The 17,452-nt window shown below is 37.5% G+C and overlaps 7 protein-coding genes across 11 annotated transcripts; 4 read left to right on the top strand and 3 right to left on the bottom strand.

Moving 5' to 3' along the window:
- Positions 1–253: 253 nt before the first annotated feature.
- Positions 254–2,127, bottom strand: LOC110854164 (erythrocyte band 7 integral membrane protein-like). The gene is made up of 11 exons (XM_022102563.2): positions 1,991–2,127; positions 1,698–1,930; positions 1,515–1,603; positions 1,420–1,440; positions 1,311–1,356; positions 1,149–1,246; positions 930–1,057; positions 827–860; positions 687–753; positions 526–624; positions 254–444 (listed from the first exon to the last, which is right to left on the bottom strand). The coding sequence occupies exons 1-11, from the start codon at positions 2,031–2,033 to the stop codon at positions 346–348; spliced, it is 957 nt and encodes a 318-aa protein (XP_021958255.2). The 5' UTR covers positions 2,034–2,127; the 3' UTR covers positions 254–345.
- A 1,188-nt stretch (positions 2,128–3,315) lies between these two features.
- Positions 3,316–4,334, bottom strand: LOC110854300 (NPC intracellular cholesterol transporter 2). The gene is made up of 5 exons (XM_022102731.2): positions 4,088–4,334; positions 3,916–4,017; positions 3,785–3,853; positions 3,616–3,719; positions 3,316–3,540 (listed from the first exon to the last, which is right to left on the bottom strand). Exons 1-5 carry the CDS (start codon positions 4,179–4,181, stop codon positions 3,457–3,459), a joined length of 453 nt encoding a protein of 150 aa, XP_021958423.1. The 5' UTR covers positions 4,182–4,334; the 3' UTR covers positions 3,316–3,456.
- Positions 4,335–5,378: 1,044 nt separating this feature from the next.
- Positions 5,379–6,613, top strand: LOC110854291 (neural cell adhesion molecule L1). Its single transcript, XM_022102720.2, has 5 exons — positions 5,379–5,687; positions 5,755–5,872; positions 5,934–6,082; positions 6,145–6,301; positions 6,365–6,613. The coding sequence occupies exons 2-5, from the start codon at positions 5,773–5,775 to the stop codon at positions 6,418–6,420; spliced, it is 462 nt and encodes a 153-aa protein (XP_021958412.1). The 5' UTR covers positions 5,379–5,687; positions 5,755–5,772; the 3' UTR covers positions 6,421–6,613.
- A 568-nt stretch (positions 6,614–7,181) lies between these two features.
- LOC118436511 lies at positions 7,182–8,414 on the top strand. Its single transcript, XM_035854781.1, has 3 exons — positions 7,182–7,371; positions 7,441–7,714; positions 7,782–8,414. Exons 1-3 carry the CDS (start codon positions 7,282–7,284, stop codon positions 8,240–8,242), a joined length of 825 nt encoding a protein of 274 aa, XP_035710674.1. The 5' UTR covers positions 7,182–7,281; the 3' UTR covers positions 8,243–8,414.
- LOC110854294 (acyl-lipid (8-3)-desaturase) lies at positions 8,415–11,195 on the bottom strand. 3 transcript variants are annotated; one of them, XM_022102722.2, is made up of 8 exons: positions 11,002–11,195; positions 10,188–10,323; positions 9,945–10,104; positions 9,554–9,871; positions 9,456–9,486; positions 9,343–9,379; positions 8,819–9,253; positions 8,415–8,748 (listed from the first exon to the last, which is right to left on the bottom strand). In XM_022102722.2, exons 2-8 carry the CDS (start codon positions 10,287–10,289, stop codon positions 8,569–8,571), a joined length of 1,263 nt encoding a protein of 420 aa, XP_021958414.1. In that variant the 5' UTR covers positions 10,290–10,323; positions 11,002–11,195; the 3' UTR covers positions 8,415–8,568. The 3 variants fall into 3 exon arrangements, with proteins under 3 accessions (XP_021958414.1, XP_021958415.1, XP_021958416.1); XM_022102723.2 differs by lacking the exon at positions 11,002–11,195 and adding an exon at positions 10,429–10,785; XM_022102724.2 differs by lacking the exon at positions 11,002–11,195 and adding an exon at positions 10,406–10,785.
- A 1,119-nt stretch (positions 11,196–12,314) lies between these two features.
- On the top strand, positions 12,315–14,723 carry LOC110854259. Of its 2 annotated transcripts, none has more exons than XM_035854780.1 (4): positions 12,315–12,599; positions 12,681–13,596; positions 13,664–13,999; positions 14,073–14,723. In XM_035854780.1, the coding sequence occupies exons 2-4, from the start codon at positions 13,531–13,533 to the stop codon at positions 14,640–14,642; spliced, it is 972 nt and encodes a 323-aa protein (XP_035710673.1). In that variant the 5' UTR covers positions 12,315–12,599; positions 12,681–13,530; the 3' UTR covers positions 14,643–14,723. The 2 variants fall into 2 exon arrangements, with proteins under 2 accessions (XP_035710673.1, XP_021958372.1); XM_022102680.2 differs by having other exon boundaries at positions 12,315–12,594.
- Positions 14,724–14,806: 83 nt separating this feature from the next.
- On the top strand, positions 14,807–16,376 carry LOC110854072 (classical arabinogalactan protein 9). 2 transcript variants are annotated; one of them, XM_022102470.2, is made up of 5 exons: positions 14,807–14,990; positions 15,055–15,171; positions 15,237–15,386; positions 15,675–16,068; positions 16,151–16,376. In XM_022102470.2, exons 1-5 carry the CDS (start codon positions 14,931–14,933, stop codon positions 16,210–16,212), a joined length of 783 nt encoding a protein of 260 aa, XP_021958162.1. In that variant the 5' UTR covers positions 14,807–14,930; the 3' UTR covers positions 16,213–16,376. The 2 variants fall into 2 exon arrangements, with proteins under 2 accessions (XP_021958162.1, XP_021958161.1); XM_022102469.2 differs by having other exon boundaries at positions 14,808–14,990; positions 15,237–15,596.
- Positions 16,377–17,452: the final 1,076 nt, after the last annotated feature.

Here is a 17,452-nt window from a genome sequence, read left to right on the forward strand (position 1 = left end):
CGTGATCGGGATATAGATTCACGTCGACATGAAAAGGACACGGCGTCATGGTGACTAAACGTGTCTTGATAAGACCATATTTGTCATATTTTTCTGCGGTGATCATGATAAGACCGCATTCGTTTTATGACTATTATGCAACACAAAATTTGTAATTGATATAGGTTTAATTACTGAATGCATGCAGTGAATGAGTCATTTACAATTTATCGTACATTTTAAATTATGCATTTTATTTCATACGTTCGTCAGATTCAGATTACATTTTGTTTTGGAACAAAAGTTCCCACAATAATGATCTGAATTCGTACCGTACCCGTTAATTCGAAATCATTTGACATCATATTACTTTCCAAATGACTTGAGGAATTCAATCGGAAGTGGGAAAATCACTGTAGAATTCTTTTCGGCAGCAATTGTCGTAAGTGTTTGAAGATATCGGAGCTGAAAAATATCACATATTTTTCAACGTTATGCAAATTCAACATATTTGAAATACATAGTATTGAAAGCTTGGCTTAATACCTGAAGAGCTGCAGGCGAAGACATCATCACATCAGACGCCTGTTTCAGCGCTTTTGAAGCCTCCATTTCTCCTTCCGCCGCTAGAACTTTAGCGCGCGCCTAAAATATTAACAATTATTTACTTACCTGTACAAAAAAGAGTACGTAATTGGTCTATTTACGTCACGCGTGGCTTCCGCTTCAGAGGCCATAGCCCGTTGAAGCTGTATTGGCAAACGCACATCTTTCCTATAATTTAGTGAACAATAATTCTAATAAATTACGATTTCTATCAAATATTTCACAGAAATTCGCCTCCTACAGTTCAACGCGTTCCACTTTTATGCCCCATGGATCTGCAAAATTAAACGATTAAGTATCATCCTGAATATTAAGAAAACTGCAAGAAATAGTTATTCTCGTACCCGTCGCCTCGTCCATTAATCTCTGCATCGTTTGTGAAATGTGTTCCCGATCAGACAAAATTTGAGACAATGTCAACGTTCCTAGAATGTTCCGAAGCGTTGTGGACGAAAGCAGTTGCGTTGCTTGTCTGGCATGACATTTAAATAGCATAATTCAAAACTGTTTTTATCGCGTCTTGGTTGAGTATCACTAATAAATTCATAGATAACTGCGCTTACCTATAGTTTTCAACATTGGTTATGGCAAGTACTGGTTTCCAAACTTTGAAAAACACAATGGCGTCCACAGCCGCAGTCACGGAATCTTTTGTCAGAATCTGATAGGTACATGAAACAATTTGATGAAAATGAATTAATTTGAAAAATGCTGAAAATCCTTACTTCTTGCGGTGGGACATCGTAAGTGACCGTTCGTAAATCTATACATCTGTAGAACATATGCATTAGAGAAACTAATTAATTTAACGGTTATACTGTAAAAATTCACTACCTGTAGTCATCAATGCAAGGCCTATAAGATAACAAAAATTCATAAAATGCTTCATGAAAACATCTTAGCATCATGTCAGGTTAATTAATAATTACAGAACGAAAAATATGCCTGGACCGCGAGCCCCACCGGGTCTGATGCGTCCCAGGCGAAAGATTACTGCCCTCTGATATTCTTGAACGGACTTGCATACATAATTAGAAAATAGGAAATAAATACGTTCAATTATTATTTTTTCAATCAAGGCAACCGTACCGATTTCGAAATTATGTGTGTACCTTGAAACAGAAAAAGATTGCAACTGGGAAACTGATAAAGAATAAAAACATTGAGCCGAGGGTCGCCAAGCACTCGATCATTGCTGACCCCGAAGACTGCTCAGTTTCCGGAGCAATCGTGATTTCATTTTGGGACGGAGGGTTGTAGGGAGCTGGGTTGTAAGGAGCTGGGTTCATTGGCACTTGCATTTGCATTTCTGGTAGTGTTGGGGGTGGTGGCTGAGGGAAGTGGCCTGAAATAATGAGTCACGGTCACATTGTCAATAACAGAATATGCATAGATTTAATCGTACTGTGACGTGACGGATGTGAATGATTGCTGTGAGATGAAGGCATTTGGTTTTCAGATTCCTCTTTAGAGATATGTAACCCTGACTCGGTGGAATTGACACCGTTTCAATGGCGTGGCCCTGCCATCCCCATATCGTTGCGACCCAAGATTATTTGACACTTTATCAATCTATAAGGTTACGACAAATGGCCGAGTTACAAAATAAATTTTCATTTTTAGAAAACTAAAAATTGTTGAAAATATGCCATTGGTTACAGTTTTGGAAATGTAATTTTGTAACCGTCATGTCCGTCTGTCTGTCCGTCTGTCTGTCCGTCCGATCATTTTACGATAACTTTCGTTAAACTCGGCCTAGCGACTTTAAATTTGGTATACATGTAGTATGTGACAAATGAGGAGTTAAGTTTGAAGATGGGCGAAATCAATTAAGTGGTTGACCTGTGGTGGTCATCTGGGTGGGTGGAGTATTTCAAAATCCTCGTTGAAAGCTGTAAACTGGCATTGAGATTGCTAATGGTGTCTAATTGAAGAATATTCATATTCATCGAATATGAATATTTTTGTGGGCCCAGCCCAGAAGACTGAGACCCGTACTGGTTTTAAAATTGGTCAAGGAGCTGAAATTTTGCATGCTGGATTGTGGGAACATTTTTGCCGATTACGAATAGTAGTTGGTGCAGGTCGTCTGACTAAAGTTTAGAAGCTGACACTGACCCTGACTCGGGCTAAACAAACGCTGCACACTGGGATTTCAAATTTAATTTTCGAAATAGTACCCTCGAGATTTTGATCTTAAAAAATCAAGCTAAAAATTACGATGATTTCATCTTAACGAATTAAATCTCTATGTCTGCCCATTCAAAAGTTATTAAAGGTCAAAGTCGTTGGTACACACGACCATGGGACGTGTACCAACGATTTAAAAAATAATTATTTTATTTGTAACTCCACCATTTGTCGCAACCGTTAAAAGACACAAGAGTTACCTAGATACTAAATGTCAAGCAATCGTGGTTGCGACCAATATTATCATTCTAAATTACACCACGCTATAGAAACGGGGTCAGTTAATCGTGAGTTGCGACAAATGGGTTATTTCGAAGTACAATTTTCACTTTGGTCCGAAAATGTAGTCCAACATGCATCGACGTAAGTGTAAAGTTTTCAAATGCATGCACAAATTGTGAAAATATTTGCAAAATAATCTATTTTATTGCATTACGGCGTTTGCAAAATAATCTATTTTATTGCATTACGGCGTTTGCAAAATAATCTATTTTATTGCATTACGGCGTTTTAGAATACAATGATTTCTGAAACATTAAATTATGACTTTATAATTTACTTTATTCCTCATAACATATTCCGTACAGTTATATTTTAAATAATCCTTGAGCAGTAGTAATTAATGCAATAAATATTTTAAAAATAGGTATACAGATAAATGAAAATTTAAACTATTTAACATTAAACCACTTTTCCCGACCCTGATCCACACACGAGAGTTTGTCCGCTGTCATCTTCTAAACGGCACCAAACAGTGTAAATCGTCTAGAAATTACCATTAATGTAAATTCATCACAATTATTCTTTAAATATTAAACCAATTAAGCAAATATAAATTACCGATGGAACATAGTATGGAATTTTAAATGAAGTAGTAGTGCTGTATATTGTTTCGGCTTGTATTGGGCAAGTGCCATTCGAGAGGGTGTGGCATCCCCCGTATCCTGAGAATTTTTAGTAAATAATTACAATTAATTGGGACTAATTAGCTTTAATTATTAATATTTACCTGAAAGGGGGACTTGTCTTCCCAAATAAATTGTTCCACATCTTACATTCGGAGTTACAATGTCTTTCGCTAAAAGGAATTTAAATTATCTAAGTCTTTTTAATCTCAGAAAATTATTTTATTGTATTTACAAGAACTAAAGTCCGCATCGATCGTGTACTCCTTGCCACGTTTGATAATGCATGGAAAATGTGTACAGTCCGTGAGTCGGAATTCATGAAGGGCTCCCCCCACTGTTGATAAATATGTAAAGATTTGCAATTTATTTAGTAATTGTAAAGTAGAAAATAACATTATACACACCACATTTCGGGTCAAGGTTCACATTGTCCACGGCACCGGATAAGACAGAATTCACAAGCGACATGGAGGATATAACAAGTACCCACAACTTCATTTTTACCGTTTTAACAAGTACCGTACTAAACTTTAGTAATGAATTATTGGTGATTTTTTTTGCTCAAATAGTAAATATTTTAAAACAGGTCAGGGAACAATGTGATATATCAATTGAGATGCTGACACCTGAGTAACAAATCTATTTCATGTGCTCCTATTATTTATAGTAGTGTCAATTACCACATTTCTTTTGTGCAGAGAACTGCATATAATAAGTGTCCTCATTTTTATGGAGATTTTGAATGTTTTTCACGCAAATTAATTCCGGGCTTACCTTCGAATTAGGGTAACGAATCTGAAGGACGATTCGATCTAGTATTTAATATCAATTGAGGTAGCTTCACCATCACAATGTACATAAATAGCTGATCTTTGCAAAAAAGCGTGTATATCTGATACTAAATAGCATTCATTTTATACGCCATGAAATTTTTACGACCATCACAGTTTTTTAAGTAAATTAAAAATATGGATTTTTCCACCTGTTCATTTCCATTTTCATGGTGAGGCTCTTTCAGATGCAACTTTGCCATTAAAAAAATGCAATGTGAATGATGAAATTGCCAATAATTGTCAATGTGAATGTCTTCCTCACCCAACACTTCTAATTAACCCAGACATTTACCTTTACTCAATAATCAATCCGAACATAATATCGCAAAACCAGGCGCATGCACAAATAAATTAAGCTGATTGACTTATGATCACTTCCGTAAACCACCATCACCCACAATCTGATCTGATCGTACCACATATCAAATTTACGTGTAAGATAAGTAACAAAGCTGATTATTAAATATTTAGAATAGACTCGCTCGCGTGACACCACGTTGACTGACCAAGCCTTGTTTTTTACCATGTCTGCTATTCTAATATAGTTAGAAACAGGTTTTGTCCTTTTTGTCTCAAATTCAGAATTTGTAAAATAAAAGGTGACTCGTCGTCGTCGAATACGTAATCCTTTAACAATCTCCTCTTCTACATAAAGTGATAATAATGTGATGGTTGTAGTAAATCAGTAATTGATCAATGGACTGATAAAAACTTTCACCAAGCCAAGTACAACCCATATCAAGTCACCCTCACTTCCAGTGGCCGCGGAACAGAGGGACAATGTCCCCACGGTTGTTCGATGTCCGCATCATGTGCCCATCTTATATAAACCCCTCCCCCATCCTACGATGTTAATGTCCCCACGGCTTCCGCGGCCACTGTTTCTTCGTCGTATGAATTTGATTGTGAATTATATAACCGGATGTTCATTATGATTCAGGAATTTTCGAAATTTTTTATGAACGTTTTTTTTACCTGCACGTAGACATACATTCTCGCATGATCGATACATAAAGATGATTGCGATTACGTAAACGATTACGGGATACATAAACATGCTTGCACGTGTGAATTGTACTGCAAATCAGTCGCGTGCCTTGTACATATCCAATCCACCTTCATTTTCTTATAATTGTTGGATCATATTACGGCACGACGAAGTTATAAAAAGGTAAGTTCCTTCTCTTGACGAGTTTCAGTTAGTTGGTTCATTTTTCAATAAGTGAAATAATTAATAGAAGAAAAAAATTAAGAAAATGAGACACACGCCTCAAAAAATCGGAGTTGTGGGTGCCACGTTTTTATTGGTGTGTGGTTTCTTATGTGTTGGGAGCAGTTTCTTGTATGGTCAGACAGGTTAGTGACCTACATAAGTGACCGTGTTAATTTAGTTTGTGAAATTAAATTTGTAAAATAGTTCCAGGTTTGCCCACGGTAAATGACCGACTTCAGATTGACGGAGGACCGGAGGAATCTTGGAAAAGGATGACTGGAGAAAATATCATGTTCAGATGTATTACTGGATTGAAGGATTATCCGGTTTTTTCATGGTTAAAGGACGGAAAGGTTTGTAATTAGTGTCCACTGAATTTGCATAATTTCTTAAAAATTATAATATTTTGTCGCAGCCACTTCCCCGAGACGTGATTAAATATCAGTTGATCAGTAATGGAAATAGTTTTCTGGAGATTCCAAAAACTTCTATAAAATCGGAGGGGTCTTACACGTGCACGGTCAGCAATGACTTTGGCGTGGCGAGGAAGGTCTTCAAACTTTGTGTTATTGGTAATATACAATTTTTTTGATTGTATGACTTGGAATGGTTAACATTAATTTTGGTTAATTTAGCACCCGGTGTGAAAGAGGATTGTCCGGGATGGTGGTACAGTTGGAGTCGGCGTTAAATGGAGGTTTACTGTTTTTCATGGATATTACAGTCCATAATGTGCTTACAAGAATTAATTAAGACTGATTGTTCTCACCTCGTCGTTATTATTTTTTAAAGATATTTTGTTGTACATTTAATGTTTGAGCTTAAATAAAATGGAGTTATATTATGAATAAAGATACAAATGATATGATAAATGAAAATGAGAATTTTGCAAATAATTTTTAACGTATTATACATAGTTTATTCAAAGAATTAATAAATATGCATAAACATTATTTAATTCGGAATAAGCGAGATGTTGGTGCGTTTAGAAAATTTCTGTAGGATTTTGAATCCTCTAAGTTTTTCAAATCTTTGTAAAAAATAATAAACCAGTTCAGGTTCGAAAAAATCGTAGTGATAAATGAGGGTCAAATTGTTGGGTAAGCTCTGGATCACCGCCCTCAAGGAGGTCACGAAGGGGACGCCGCGTGCCATGGTGACTCATCGTGTCCGACATCTTTATAAAATTTATGACCTCCATAATCGAGCAAATCGCCCATCACTAAATTAATAATCGACAATTAAAACATTTCTGACCAACCTTCTTAATAAGCTGGCAGGAAGTGTAACTAGACTTCGTACATAATAATATGGTAGCAATTCCAAACAAAATGGATAAAGTTGAAAATAAGCAACCCACAATTTCCGATGGCGAATCAACCACCGATTCTGACTCTGATGGATCAGATATCCCAGGATTGGAGGATAACACTGGAGCCATGGGGCCTGGGGGAGACGGGAAGGAATGCCTCATTCTGGTCAGTCCAAGAATATATAAGTAAAAATACTGATAAAAAAAGTTGCGAATGATCTTGTCACGTTCTTTCAGGGAATGGGACCTGTTGACCTCATCAACAAAGTGAAACAAAGCTGTGGGGAGAAAAAGCTGAGGAAAAGCATGAGCAAGTTGGGGCTCAAGCAGGTCAAGATTTAATAATCGAATCCAAAATGAGCAGAATTGTAATAATGAAATCATTCATTTTAATGCCAGATTACCGGTGTGAATCGCGTCACCATTCGCAAATCGAAAAATACTTCATTCACCATCGCCAAGCCGGACGTGTACAAAAATCCTGGCAGCGATGCCTACGTCGTTTTTGGAGAAGCAAAGATTGAAGATGGTCAACAGGGTCAAATGACTGAAATTTTCTCCACCTCCGAGCTGAACCCTAGCACGATTCATGGAGAGGACACTGATGAAGAGGCCGACAGTGGAGGCATTATTCCCGGATTTCTGCCCGAACATACATTCGTCTTGATTCGTGGTTAGTTTAATAATAATTCAATTATGCAAATCAAGTATGAATTATGCAAATTATTCCTCCTACATAGAAATGACGTCGAGAATAGAAGTTCATCAAATTCGTGAACGAATGGTTGAAGGTCTTCAGATTTCGAATCAACTTGTCCTTGGCGGTGCTTCCGGTTGGGTGGGAGCCTATTTGGTGAAGAATTTTGGAAAGATGGCTCTCACCGCGGTGGGAGGCGGATTTCTGATTTTGACCTTTGCCATCAAAAAAGGTTTTATCGAAGTGAATTGGAATAAGGTTTTGGTCGAACTTCAGAAGCGAGGGGAGGTTCATCAGAAACAAAAAAAATCTCGTACTTCCGATCTCACCAATGACACTTCCACTATTTCATCATCATCGTCAACCACTTTGGGGGACGACTCCACCCTCAGCGGCGGAGAGGATTGGACCGTTGAGAAAATCCATGAGGTTAAAAAGTGGATGAGTGAACATTCCGTGGCCGTTGTTGGATCGATGGTCGGCTTCTTTTACAACATTATATAATTTCTCTGGGAAAAAAATTCCAAGCAAAAAGCGATCTTCTTATAATACATAAAAATACTACATATCAAACTATAAAGTGATGTTATTTTGCAAATAGATATGAAATTATGAAATATTGTGATAAAATAAGGCTTTTGAGAAAGTATCATAAATGATAAGTATTACGACAACATATATCACATAGTTTCTTTATTTGTGACGAAATAACAAGTACAACAAACCGCAACAAAAAAACAATTGAACGACTTTATAATGATTGAATTAAGTAATTTTTTAAGTTTTCTGGTCAACCTGGATTATAACTCGTGTTCAATATCTGTATTTTGTTACATTCCATGTTTAAGATCTTTTGAAACGTCAGCCAAGTTTTGCAAGGTTTTGTCCAACGTAATAAAATAATCATCGCAGTGGTAAGGAATATTATGCTTCTTGGCCAGAGCTACGACTCGATCACGGATTAGCGGATGCCTAAACTGGGGCATTGTCGGGAAAAGGTGGTGCTCGATCTAGAAAATAAAATGAAGTTACTTTGTGTACATACATTTGCCTAGAACGATTCTATGTCAAAGGTCTGACCTGATAATTTAAATACGCCATCCACCAGTCAACCATCCAACCTGGTGTGATGTCCATGGTATGCGTCAACGAGTATTCGACCCAATGCGTAGGTTTTTCTGTGATCGGCAAGTGGGTGTGGGAGAGGGAAAAGTTTCCAAAAATGTAAATTGAAGCCAGCCAAACGGACACGAGATAAGTGACGAATCCCACATTGTAGGCGAAAAGGTAGTGCAGCCCCATAAAGAGGAGTTGAATATAAGTCCCCCTCTGGATGACGTAGCGTGGGTGAAGATAAACCTTCCACATTGTTGCGACCAACAAGGTGTCGATGAGGAGGAAGAGGGTGGACTGGTGTTGAATGAAGAATCCAGTCCCTTGCTTCTTGTGACGGACGACCCCCTTGTTGAAAGCGATTAGGGGTAAGGTTTCAAGATCTACGTCGTGCTTGAGACGCTGTAAATTCGTAAAATTAAAAAATAATCAACATCGATAAGTAATCAATCAATATTGATAAAAAATCGCAGTATATCAATTTAGTGTACCTGGGGCATAGCATGGTGACGATTATGTTGGCTACTCCTGTTTAGAAAAATATGTTAAGGTTTGAATTACGGAAATCATACATACGTAAAATTAATAAATATAAATTACTGACCACCACTTTGACGCCATCCCGTCGCCCAAACCTGATGAAATAATATTCGTAATTAAAAATCTAATTAGCAAATTCTATAAAATAATTATATTTTATACCGTAAATAACCGCTTGGAGAAATCTGTCCACGTTTGGCACCCCAGTCAAAGAATGGTGACCTCCCTCATGCATCAGCCATCCTGACCTTCCTTGATACATTGCGAAGCACAAGAGACCAAACGTCCAAACTGGCCAGCTTTGCGACGTCATGAGCAAATACATTCCAAGAACGAGGAATCCAATTAACTCCGAAATTCTGTAAATAACGTGTGGAATGCTGGGTTCGAACATTCCTTCCGCGACGAGCTCATCCTTCAACTTTTGAAAATCACGTGTTAATGCTTCATGTCTTTGAATTGCTTCCTTGTCCAGGCCAACTGTGCATAAAGTTGAATTGCATAATTTTGAAATTGTGTAGAAAATAATTTTAAATAATTTACTAAAACTCACGCTCTTCGAGGGTGGCAGGTCGTTTTTTTAAAGAGTTCATAATAGCACCAACTTTTTTGGTGGATCGATTATGAAATTCTTGAATTGGGAGGGTCGCATCTTCTCCTTTTTTTGTGTAAAACTCGATAATCTTGCCCCCTGGGTGACGACGTACCCATTCCTACAAAGAGAGTAAAATATTTTTTGAGTATATTTTGAAAATACGAAGAAATCTGTAAAAACAATTAAAAAGTAATTAATTACCGTAACGTCGTAAAAGAATCCCTTGTAATAAACTTCCTTCACGTTGGCGGTGGGTGGTTCGTTGACATTTGAAGTGGGAGGGTCGCGTATGTTGGGGGCCATTTCTGTTCAGTTGAAAAATTGAAGAAAAATCGACCTGGAAATTAACATACCAATTTTATTCACAGATTTATAAAAAGACAGCTGAAATAAATAGTAAATTAAATAAATCAACTTGCTTGCTTTGCTGGAATTGAAGTACCTTATTTATTCCCAAAACTCTTATGCTAATTCATACTCAAAGAGGGTTATAAACTGAGGAACTATCCTGAATGAAGCAATTCTAGGTCCATAGAGTTATGCAGAATTATTTTAATTAAGGAAAATAAATAAATAGTTTAATACTGAACCATGTGAACTAAAAAGTTCCATCACGGCAATGGACAAACTACTTATGTCCACCGGTCTTTCTTAGAATACATATGTACCTAACCTATTATGCCAATTGGCAACTCAAGCAACAGAACAGCAGTAAGTTTTGCTGGTTGCAAAAAAAAATTCTACACGCAAATACTTACATAAGTATGTACAGTAGAAGCAAATTGTTATGTGCATACAGTCGGTTTAAACTAAGGTAACCTCCATACCTCTGAATATAACCAGTTTATACGCTCTTGGATACCTCACAATTTTCCAGTTACAACGCAACTCGATACCTCCCACATTACATAATTTAATTGTAATTATGTATGTATAAATTGGGTAAAAAATATATGTAATGTAGACCATTTTCCTGAACTCTGGATATATGTAAATTAAATATTAATGAAATTACCTGTACAATCCAATATTTCCAACTTCTGTGACCACCACTAATCGTAACTGAAATGCTTCGAGAGATCTATTAAATTTGGTTTGATTGGGCATTTCAGCCACTTAAAAAATGGAGATTCAGTGTCAAGTTCAAGTGTAAATTCCAGGCTTTCCACATATATTTTATGAAGAGGTAGGTAGTAACGTGAGGTGTCTCAGTTTTGGTTGGTTTAATCATGGTGATCGTACGATGATGAGTTAAATAAGTTCAAGTTAAGTTAGGTTTATGGTTTTGTACTATGTGGTTTACATATAATGTAAACCATATTGCATGCAATATGTATGTATGTATAATATTCATACATTTATGTACCATCAGATGCATGGATAGATAGTTGTTGGCCAAGCCATGGTTTGGTCTTGCATATTAAAAAGGTTAATGATCAGCTAAGTTTCACGTGCTTCCAAATATTAATATGGGGCATACGGTTGCTTTATGTACATACATATGTACATATTCATTTGAGCAAAGCGTTTATGTATGGTGCTTATCTTCACAATTTGATGATAACGTATAAAGTTGAGTGGCATTTCACATATGTTCAGTTTAATTAATTAATAACTAGGTTATCAAAACTTTTTAAAACTGGGTGCACATTCGATTTTCTAAGATTTTGAAGAAATCTACCAGAATTATGTACATATGAAATCCTTAAGCTTGGTTAAAACTTGTTCTGAAATTCTATAAAACGGTGATTTTTTTTGCACGCGTCGAGTGAGATCACAGATGAGAAGAATAAGGACAAAGTTCAATGTTCATTTTTATGCCAAAAGTCAATCTGGATGATGATGCACTTAACTTATGTATGTCGCAAATGTCTGAATGCAGTGCAACAGTGCATCTGTGGTGTAAATGGCTTAAAATGAACATGTTACACGTTTAATATATTCACATGTATTGAATTACAACGTGTTCTGTTCATGTTCATGCTTGCCGTCTTTTTTTTGTCCCGACTGAAAATGCTTGCATAATCAGCACAATATCGCAATACTCATAAAAATGCATAAATTTTTTTATTTAAGGTCGGTTTTAAACATAATTTGTCACTTAACCTTTATTTTTTTCAACGTAATATTATGTGCACGTCATATGTATTTTCTTGGATGATGAAATGATCCCAGATAGACGATCTATTTAGCTCATGTATATGAATAACAATGCAGATTTATTCGACATATGCAACTTTCTCTCTGTCCTGGATCAAAATATGAAAGGTATATTTGTACTACGTAGTTAATCCCAATGTGCAACTATTTATTAATAATCCACTTCATTAGACACCTTAATCGCAGTAATGACACCAATTATCTGCACAATTTACCTACGCCCGTCCCAAATTATTTGTTATATCATCATGCAACCAGCAGAATTGCATAAATCTATACGAACCTAGTCTTCTGAGCTGGTTCAGGATAAGAAGTTCGAAATTTGGGAGGAAAAGAATATCGCTACATAAATTTCCTCCAAGTGAAAAAATCACCTCAAACTAGCATGGGAGGAAAAGGCTATGTTTTCATTTTTACAGGAATTTTATCCGTAATCCTTGCTGGTAAGGTAAGGTACGTTACACATATGATTGAGTCATCCTCATTTATTCATTTATTCAGCCGGGACATGTTCGTGATTCTGTTTTCTCACAGGTTTCCAGTTTTCCCTTGGAAGAAGAGCAGAAAGTCGTAATAATTTCCCAGAAACAAGAATCTTCCGGTGCTCTGGGAATTGAGGATGCAATTTTCGCTGCCCTTGAACAAGCCCAACTTGAAGAAGACGCAAAAACTATGCGTCCAACGCTAGCAACTAATCGCCCCCGTCCAGCCAGCGTCACTCTGACCCCGCAGTATCAACCTGCTCCAAGTCCTCCAGCAGCAGCACCAGTCCATCAAACGCTGCCCGGACTGACGCCATCGTTCGGGCAGGGTTTAGGTATAATCGGGGGGCACCGATTTCCTCTGCCGGGACATCCCGGGTCACTTCTTCTTCCCCCCTGGCCACCACACCATTTGACCACGGCGACCGGATCCCCGGCCGAATATATTGGGGGAATCGTCGGAAATTTGGCGGGGGTGGCGGAAAATACGGTAAAATTAGTGGCATCCGGTTCCAACGCGTTACTCGGCGTGGCTGGACATGTCACGTGCACGTTGAATCCGATGTGTGCAATTAATTCGCTTAAAGGGTAATTATTATATAAGTTATTATTCTTTTTGATACGAATAAATGTGACAATAATAGAAAAATAAGTAAGCGGTTCTTCTATCTATGCATTAATTAATTGGACATTTACCTCAACACGGCACTTGCACACCAAATAACCTTTTGTTCTTATGTATGCATTATATATGTAATTACCTAATAAGTGTGTAATGGCTCGGTTTTTGGGTCGGTCATGGATTACTATTTTACCGGGTTGGACGTGCGTAGGTTGTTGTTATAAATAAGGCCTAAATATTGCTCAATTTAGTATTTACACCAATTAAATAAAGTACAATAATGATTTTCCGGATTTGGGGACATTTGGCGTGTTTCTTAGTTTTCCTTCTCCTCCAATTCCATCAGGTACCTTAATTACCCCATAAAATATTATTGTATGCATTATTTAGCAGCTCAGCAAAATTAACTCTAGACAAAATGCGTCACACTCGGCCAACTGCTAACTATATGGAGGAACACGACCCCAAAATCGAGAACTGATTTGGAAGTTAATAATAATCGATTGTCCTGGCCTACTAAACCCGGTCTGGGTTCGAGTACTACTTCCGGTCCTGATGACCACGCGTTTAGTGGGGTTCCATTCGACAGGACGGAAAGTTCTGTGTATCCGACGACCCCACGAGGAGACACAGATTTTCAGAAATGGGAGGAGGAAGAAGAAAAGAAATATCAATTAATTCTGCGACAAATTTCATCCTCTGAAAATGACACGGAGATAGAAGAATCGGCGAAAGAAATTATTGCAAATGTAAAAATTAATGCTATTTATTTGGTCATTGTAAATTCGCACATGCAAACATAATCCTTGGTTTTTTGTTCAGTTTCTGCTAAATATCATGCAAGAAAATTCTACCAACTTCAACGACACGACAGACGCTCTTCAACTCTCAGATTACGATGACCCCCAAGAAATCTCCTCATCTAAACAACGCAGCGCACTAAAACAACGCCAGGAAAGCGACAATGAGAAAATCGTATCGGCATATTTCCAAAACCGACCCCCACCCAAAAGACGGGATCCAATTTTCCCAAATGTCGGAAAATTCGCGGAAGCAATATCCAATTCTGATCGAATGAGTCCAATGATTCAATCTCTGATGCAAATTATTGCGCCAACAACGACGAAACAATCGTCTCCATTAATGAACCTCATGAAATTCATTCGTGTCCCAAATACGTCAGGCGGCAGTGGGCCAGACCATGCAGCGATGCAGCAACAAATGACGAGATTACGAGAAACACTGAATCAACGCAATATTTCTGGCATTCTGGATAAAACTTTGGAAATTGCAGCGAATCCCGTTAGCATCGGGTCATTGATTTCTGGGGTTGTGCAACTCGTGAGGTGCAACACCGTCGAGAGGCTGAACAACGAGGGCAACTGCAGCTAAATAATAATTTATTATTCCCTCAATCCATGTTAATTTATCAATTGTTCTAAATAAAGGGAAATTCCGGTTGTCGAAAAATAACTCCATAATGCAACACCACCGGCTGTTGAATTACATGTTATGTGATGCACTATTAGATACTACGACGCAACGTAAAATTCATTAAATTACGATAGTATATTATTCACGTTGATTAGTTGATGAGCTATTAAATGACTAAATTTATCCGATATATACTCATCGAGAGGAGGAACACTTGTCGCGAATAATTGGCGACGACGTGCTGAGATGAACAAGTTAATATTTATCACGGCCCTGGTGGCAATTATTTCGGGATGTCTCATCAACGTAAGTTGATAAGCGTAGAAAAAATGTGTATTTAAAATTTTGAAATAAAAAATTTAAAAAATAGGGTGAAGAAATGGACATTCCCGAAGATTTCATACCAATCCAACAGAATATTTATGAAAGATTAATAACTCCGGAAGATAACCAAGTTCAGCGTGATATTAAATCACTGTTTGCGCAGGTACGTCATTTGTAAAATTTTGATCTTCAAAAATTTTTAATTAATAATTTCATGAATTTCTTCAGTATATTCTTGTTGCTGCGATGAATGCTGCAAATACGAGTGAAAATAGTCCCCCCGTGGCTCCTGTCTCACCACCTCAGCAACAATATCAACCACCTCCACCACCCCCAATTCAAGCAGCAGCAGCAGAACCAGTGGCACCCCCACCTCAGGTAATTTACGTCTATGTCACTCCACCAACAGAAGCGCCACAACGCTTGGACAATTCAGATATCAAGACGAAAAAACCTAAACCACCAAAGCCCCCAAAAACCAAGAAACCAAAACCACCCAAAGCACCACACCCAGACTTTCCCAATCATCAACAACAGCAACAACAACCACAACAACAGCAACAATCTATCTTGCAGCAGCTAATAATTGTACCAATAATTGCGACAAAATAATGGTTCCTTTAATATATGTCATGACCTAAAGAATTTTTGTATTTTTTTCCACAGCCACAACAGCAGCAACAGCAACAACAGCTCCAACAGCAACAGACTTTCGTACCAGACACCCTACAACAATCCATAATTTCCCAACAACAACAGGACATAGCTGTCCCTACGACTCTACCCCCACCACCCGTCGAAACTTTGCCCCCACAAACCGTCCCAATTTTAATCCCTGCCCCCACCGCAGCCCCACCAGCCGTCCCCATCCTTCCCGCCGCTGCGACCCCTGAAGCCCCCACCCTTCCCCCAGTCACCCTCCGACCACGCCCATCCACCGAACACGTTCTCAACCAGGTAGACAAAATCCTTGGCAGCGTGGCAATCGGCAATATTACCGGCATCGTGGACCAATCGCTGCAAATCAATACGTCCAAACCAGTCCAGAATCTGGTCACGGGTTAGAATTTAGTCAATCACTTCCTCCAAGATACATATAAAATTGTGTTAATTTAAATGATTTACACACTATTTTATGATAGGAATTCTCAACACCATTTTCTGCACGCCGATTAATCGTCTCCTCGGACGGTGTCGAGGTTAAGGAAAATTTAACCATCTCCATTACAAATTTGGACTTTACAATTCGAATTGATTACATCATTTCCTCATATATAGGAAAAAATCATCGTCATTTTTCCCAATTATAATTATTTTCACACTCCTTTAAAGTCCAACTCAATAATAAATGTACAATAATCAAATCAATGGTAAAGCGTAAGTCATTTCCTTATTTGATTATTTGCAATACGTCAAGCAATAAATTTCGAGCTGGCACCAACCAACATCGTCATCGTCATCATGCACTAGTTTAGTTTGCCAGCAGAGTTCAAGTACATACAACCTAGTTAAAAAATGCATGCATACGTTTTATTTAAGTAAGTGCATGAACTAGTAGTTTATCAACATCGGTACTTCCTACAAGCACGGTAATCTGAGATGCATCCGTGTCATGTTTGTTACATAAATCCATTTTTTTTTATTTAATTTTGCGGCGAGGATAATCCTTTAAGAGTTGAAAAATTAAACGCCCTTCTTCTCTTTCATTCCATTCTTTTCTTATTAATCCTTCCCCCCATTATTATTTATTACTTATTATTAAATTGCGAACAAAGTAAAATCATCGCCTTCTTCTTCTTCAACTCATCACGACTCTTTAAACTAACTGTGCATCTCTCCTTCTTTTGCACCAAAACTAATTGAAGTCGTTTAATTTTGAGAGCACAGAACAGAACAAATTTAAGGATTACATTACTTGCTTACATGGCATCGTCACAAAATAATCATGATTTGTAGCGCTGTTTTTATGTATTTACAAGTCCACATACAGATTTACAGCGGTACAGTACTTAATTGTGTTCACCCATCATATTTAAACTCACATTGCATTGTACTCTTGTATGAAAAATAGAACAAAGTCAGTGAAAATCAAAACAAATGCCACAACATTTAGCCGACACAATGCATAACATAACAGTTCTCTACTTTACATTGGGTATACATAAAATTGACAATGCGCATTATTCTGATACGAGAGATTGAGATAAATTACATTGTTACAAGAAACAAATGACTCTTATTTCCCAACATTTCACAACCTGTCATCAAATTAAAAAATAATTACAAACAATACGAAAAGTTTCACAGTTTCCGTTTTAAAATAGACTCATCCTAGGGAACAAAGTAAAGCAAAAATCATCATCCTCACTGCTTCTGGCTTATTGAATTCAAGTCAGTCAGTAGTGTAGTTGGTAACTTGGTACGTTTGCACATCTCTTTTTATG

Source organism: Folsomia candida, unplaced genomic scaffold (assembly GCF_002217175.1).
Source record: "Folsomia candida strain VU population unplaced genomic scaffold, ASM221717v1 Fcan01_Sc009, whole genome shotgun sequence".
NCBI classification, from domain to species: Eukaryota; Metazoa; Arthropoda; class Collembola; order Entomobryomorpha; family Isotomidae; genus Folsomia; species Folsomia candida.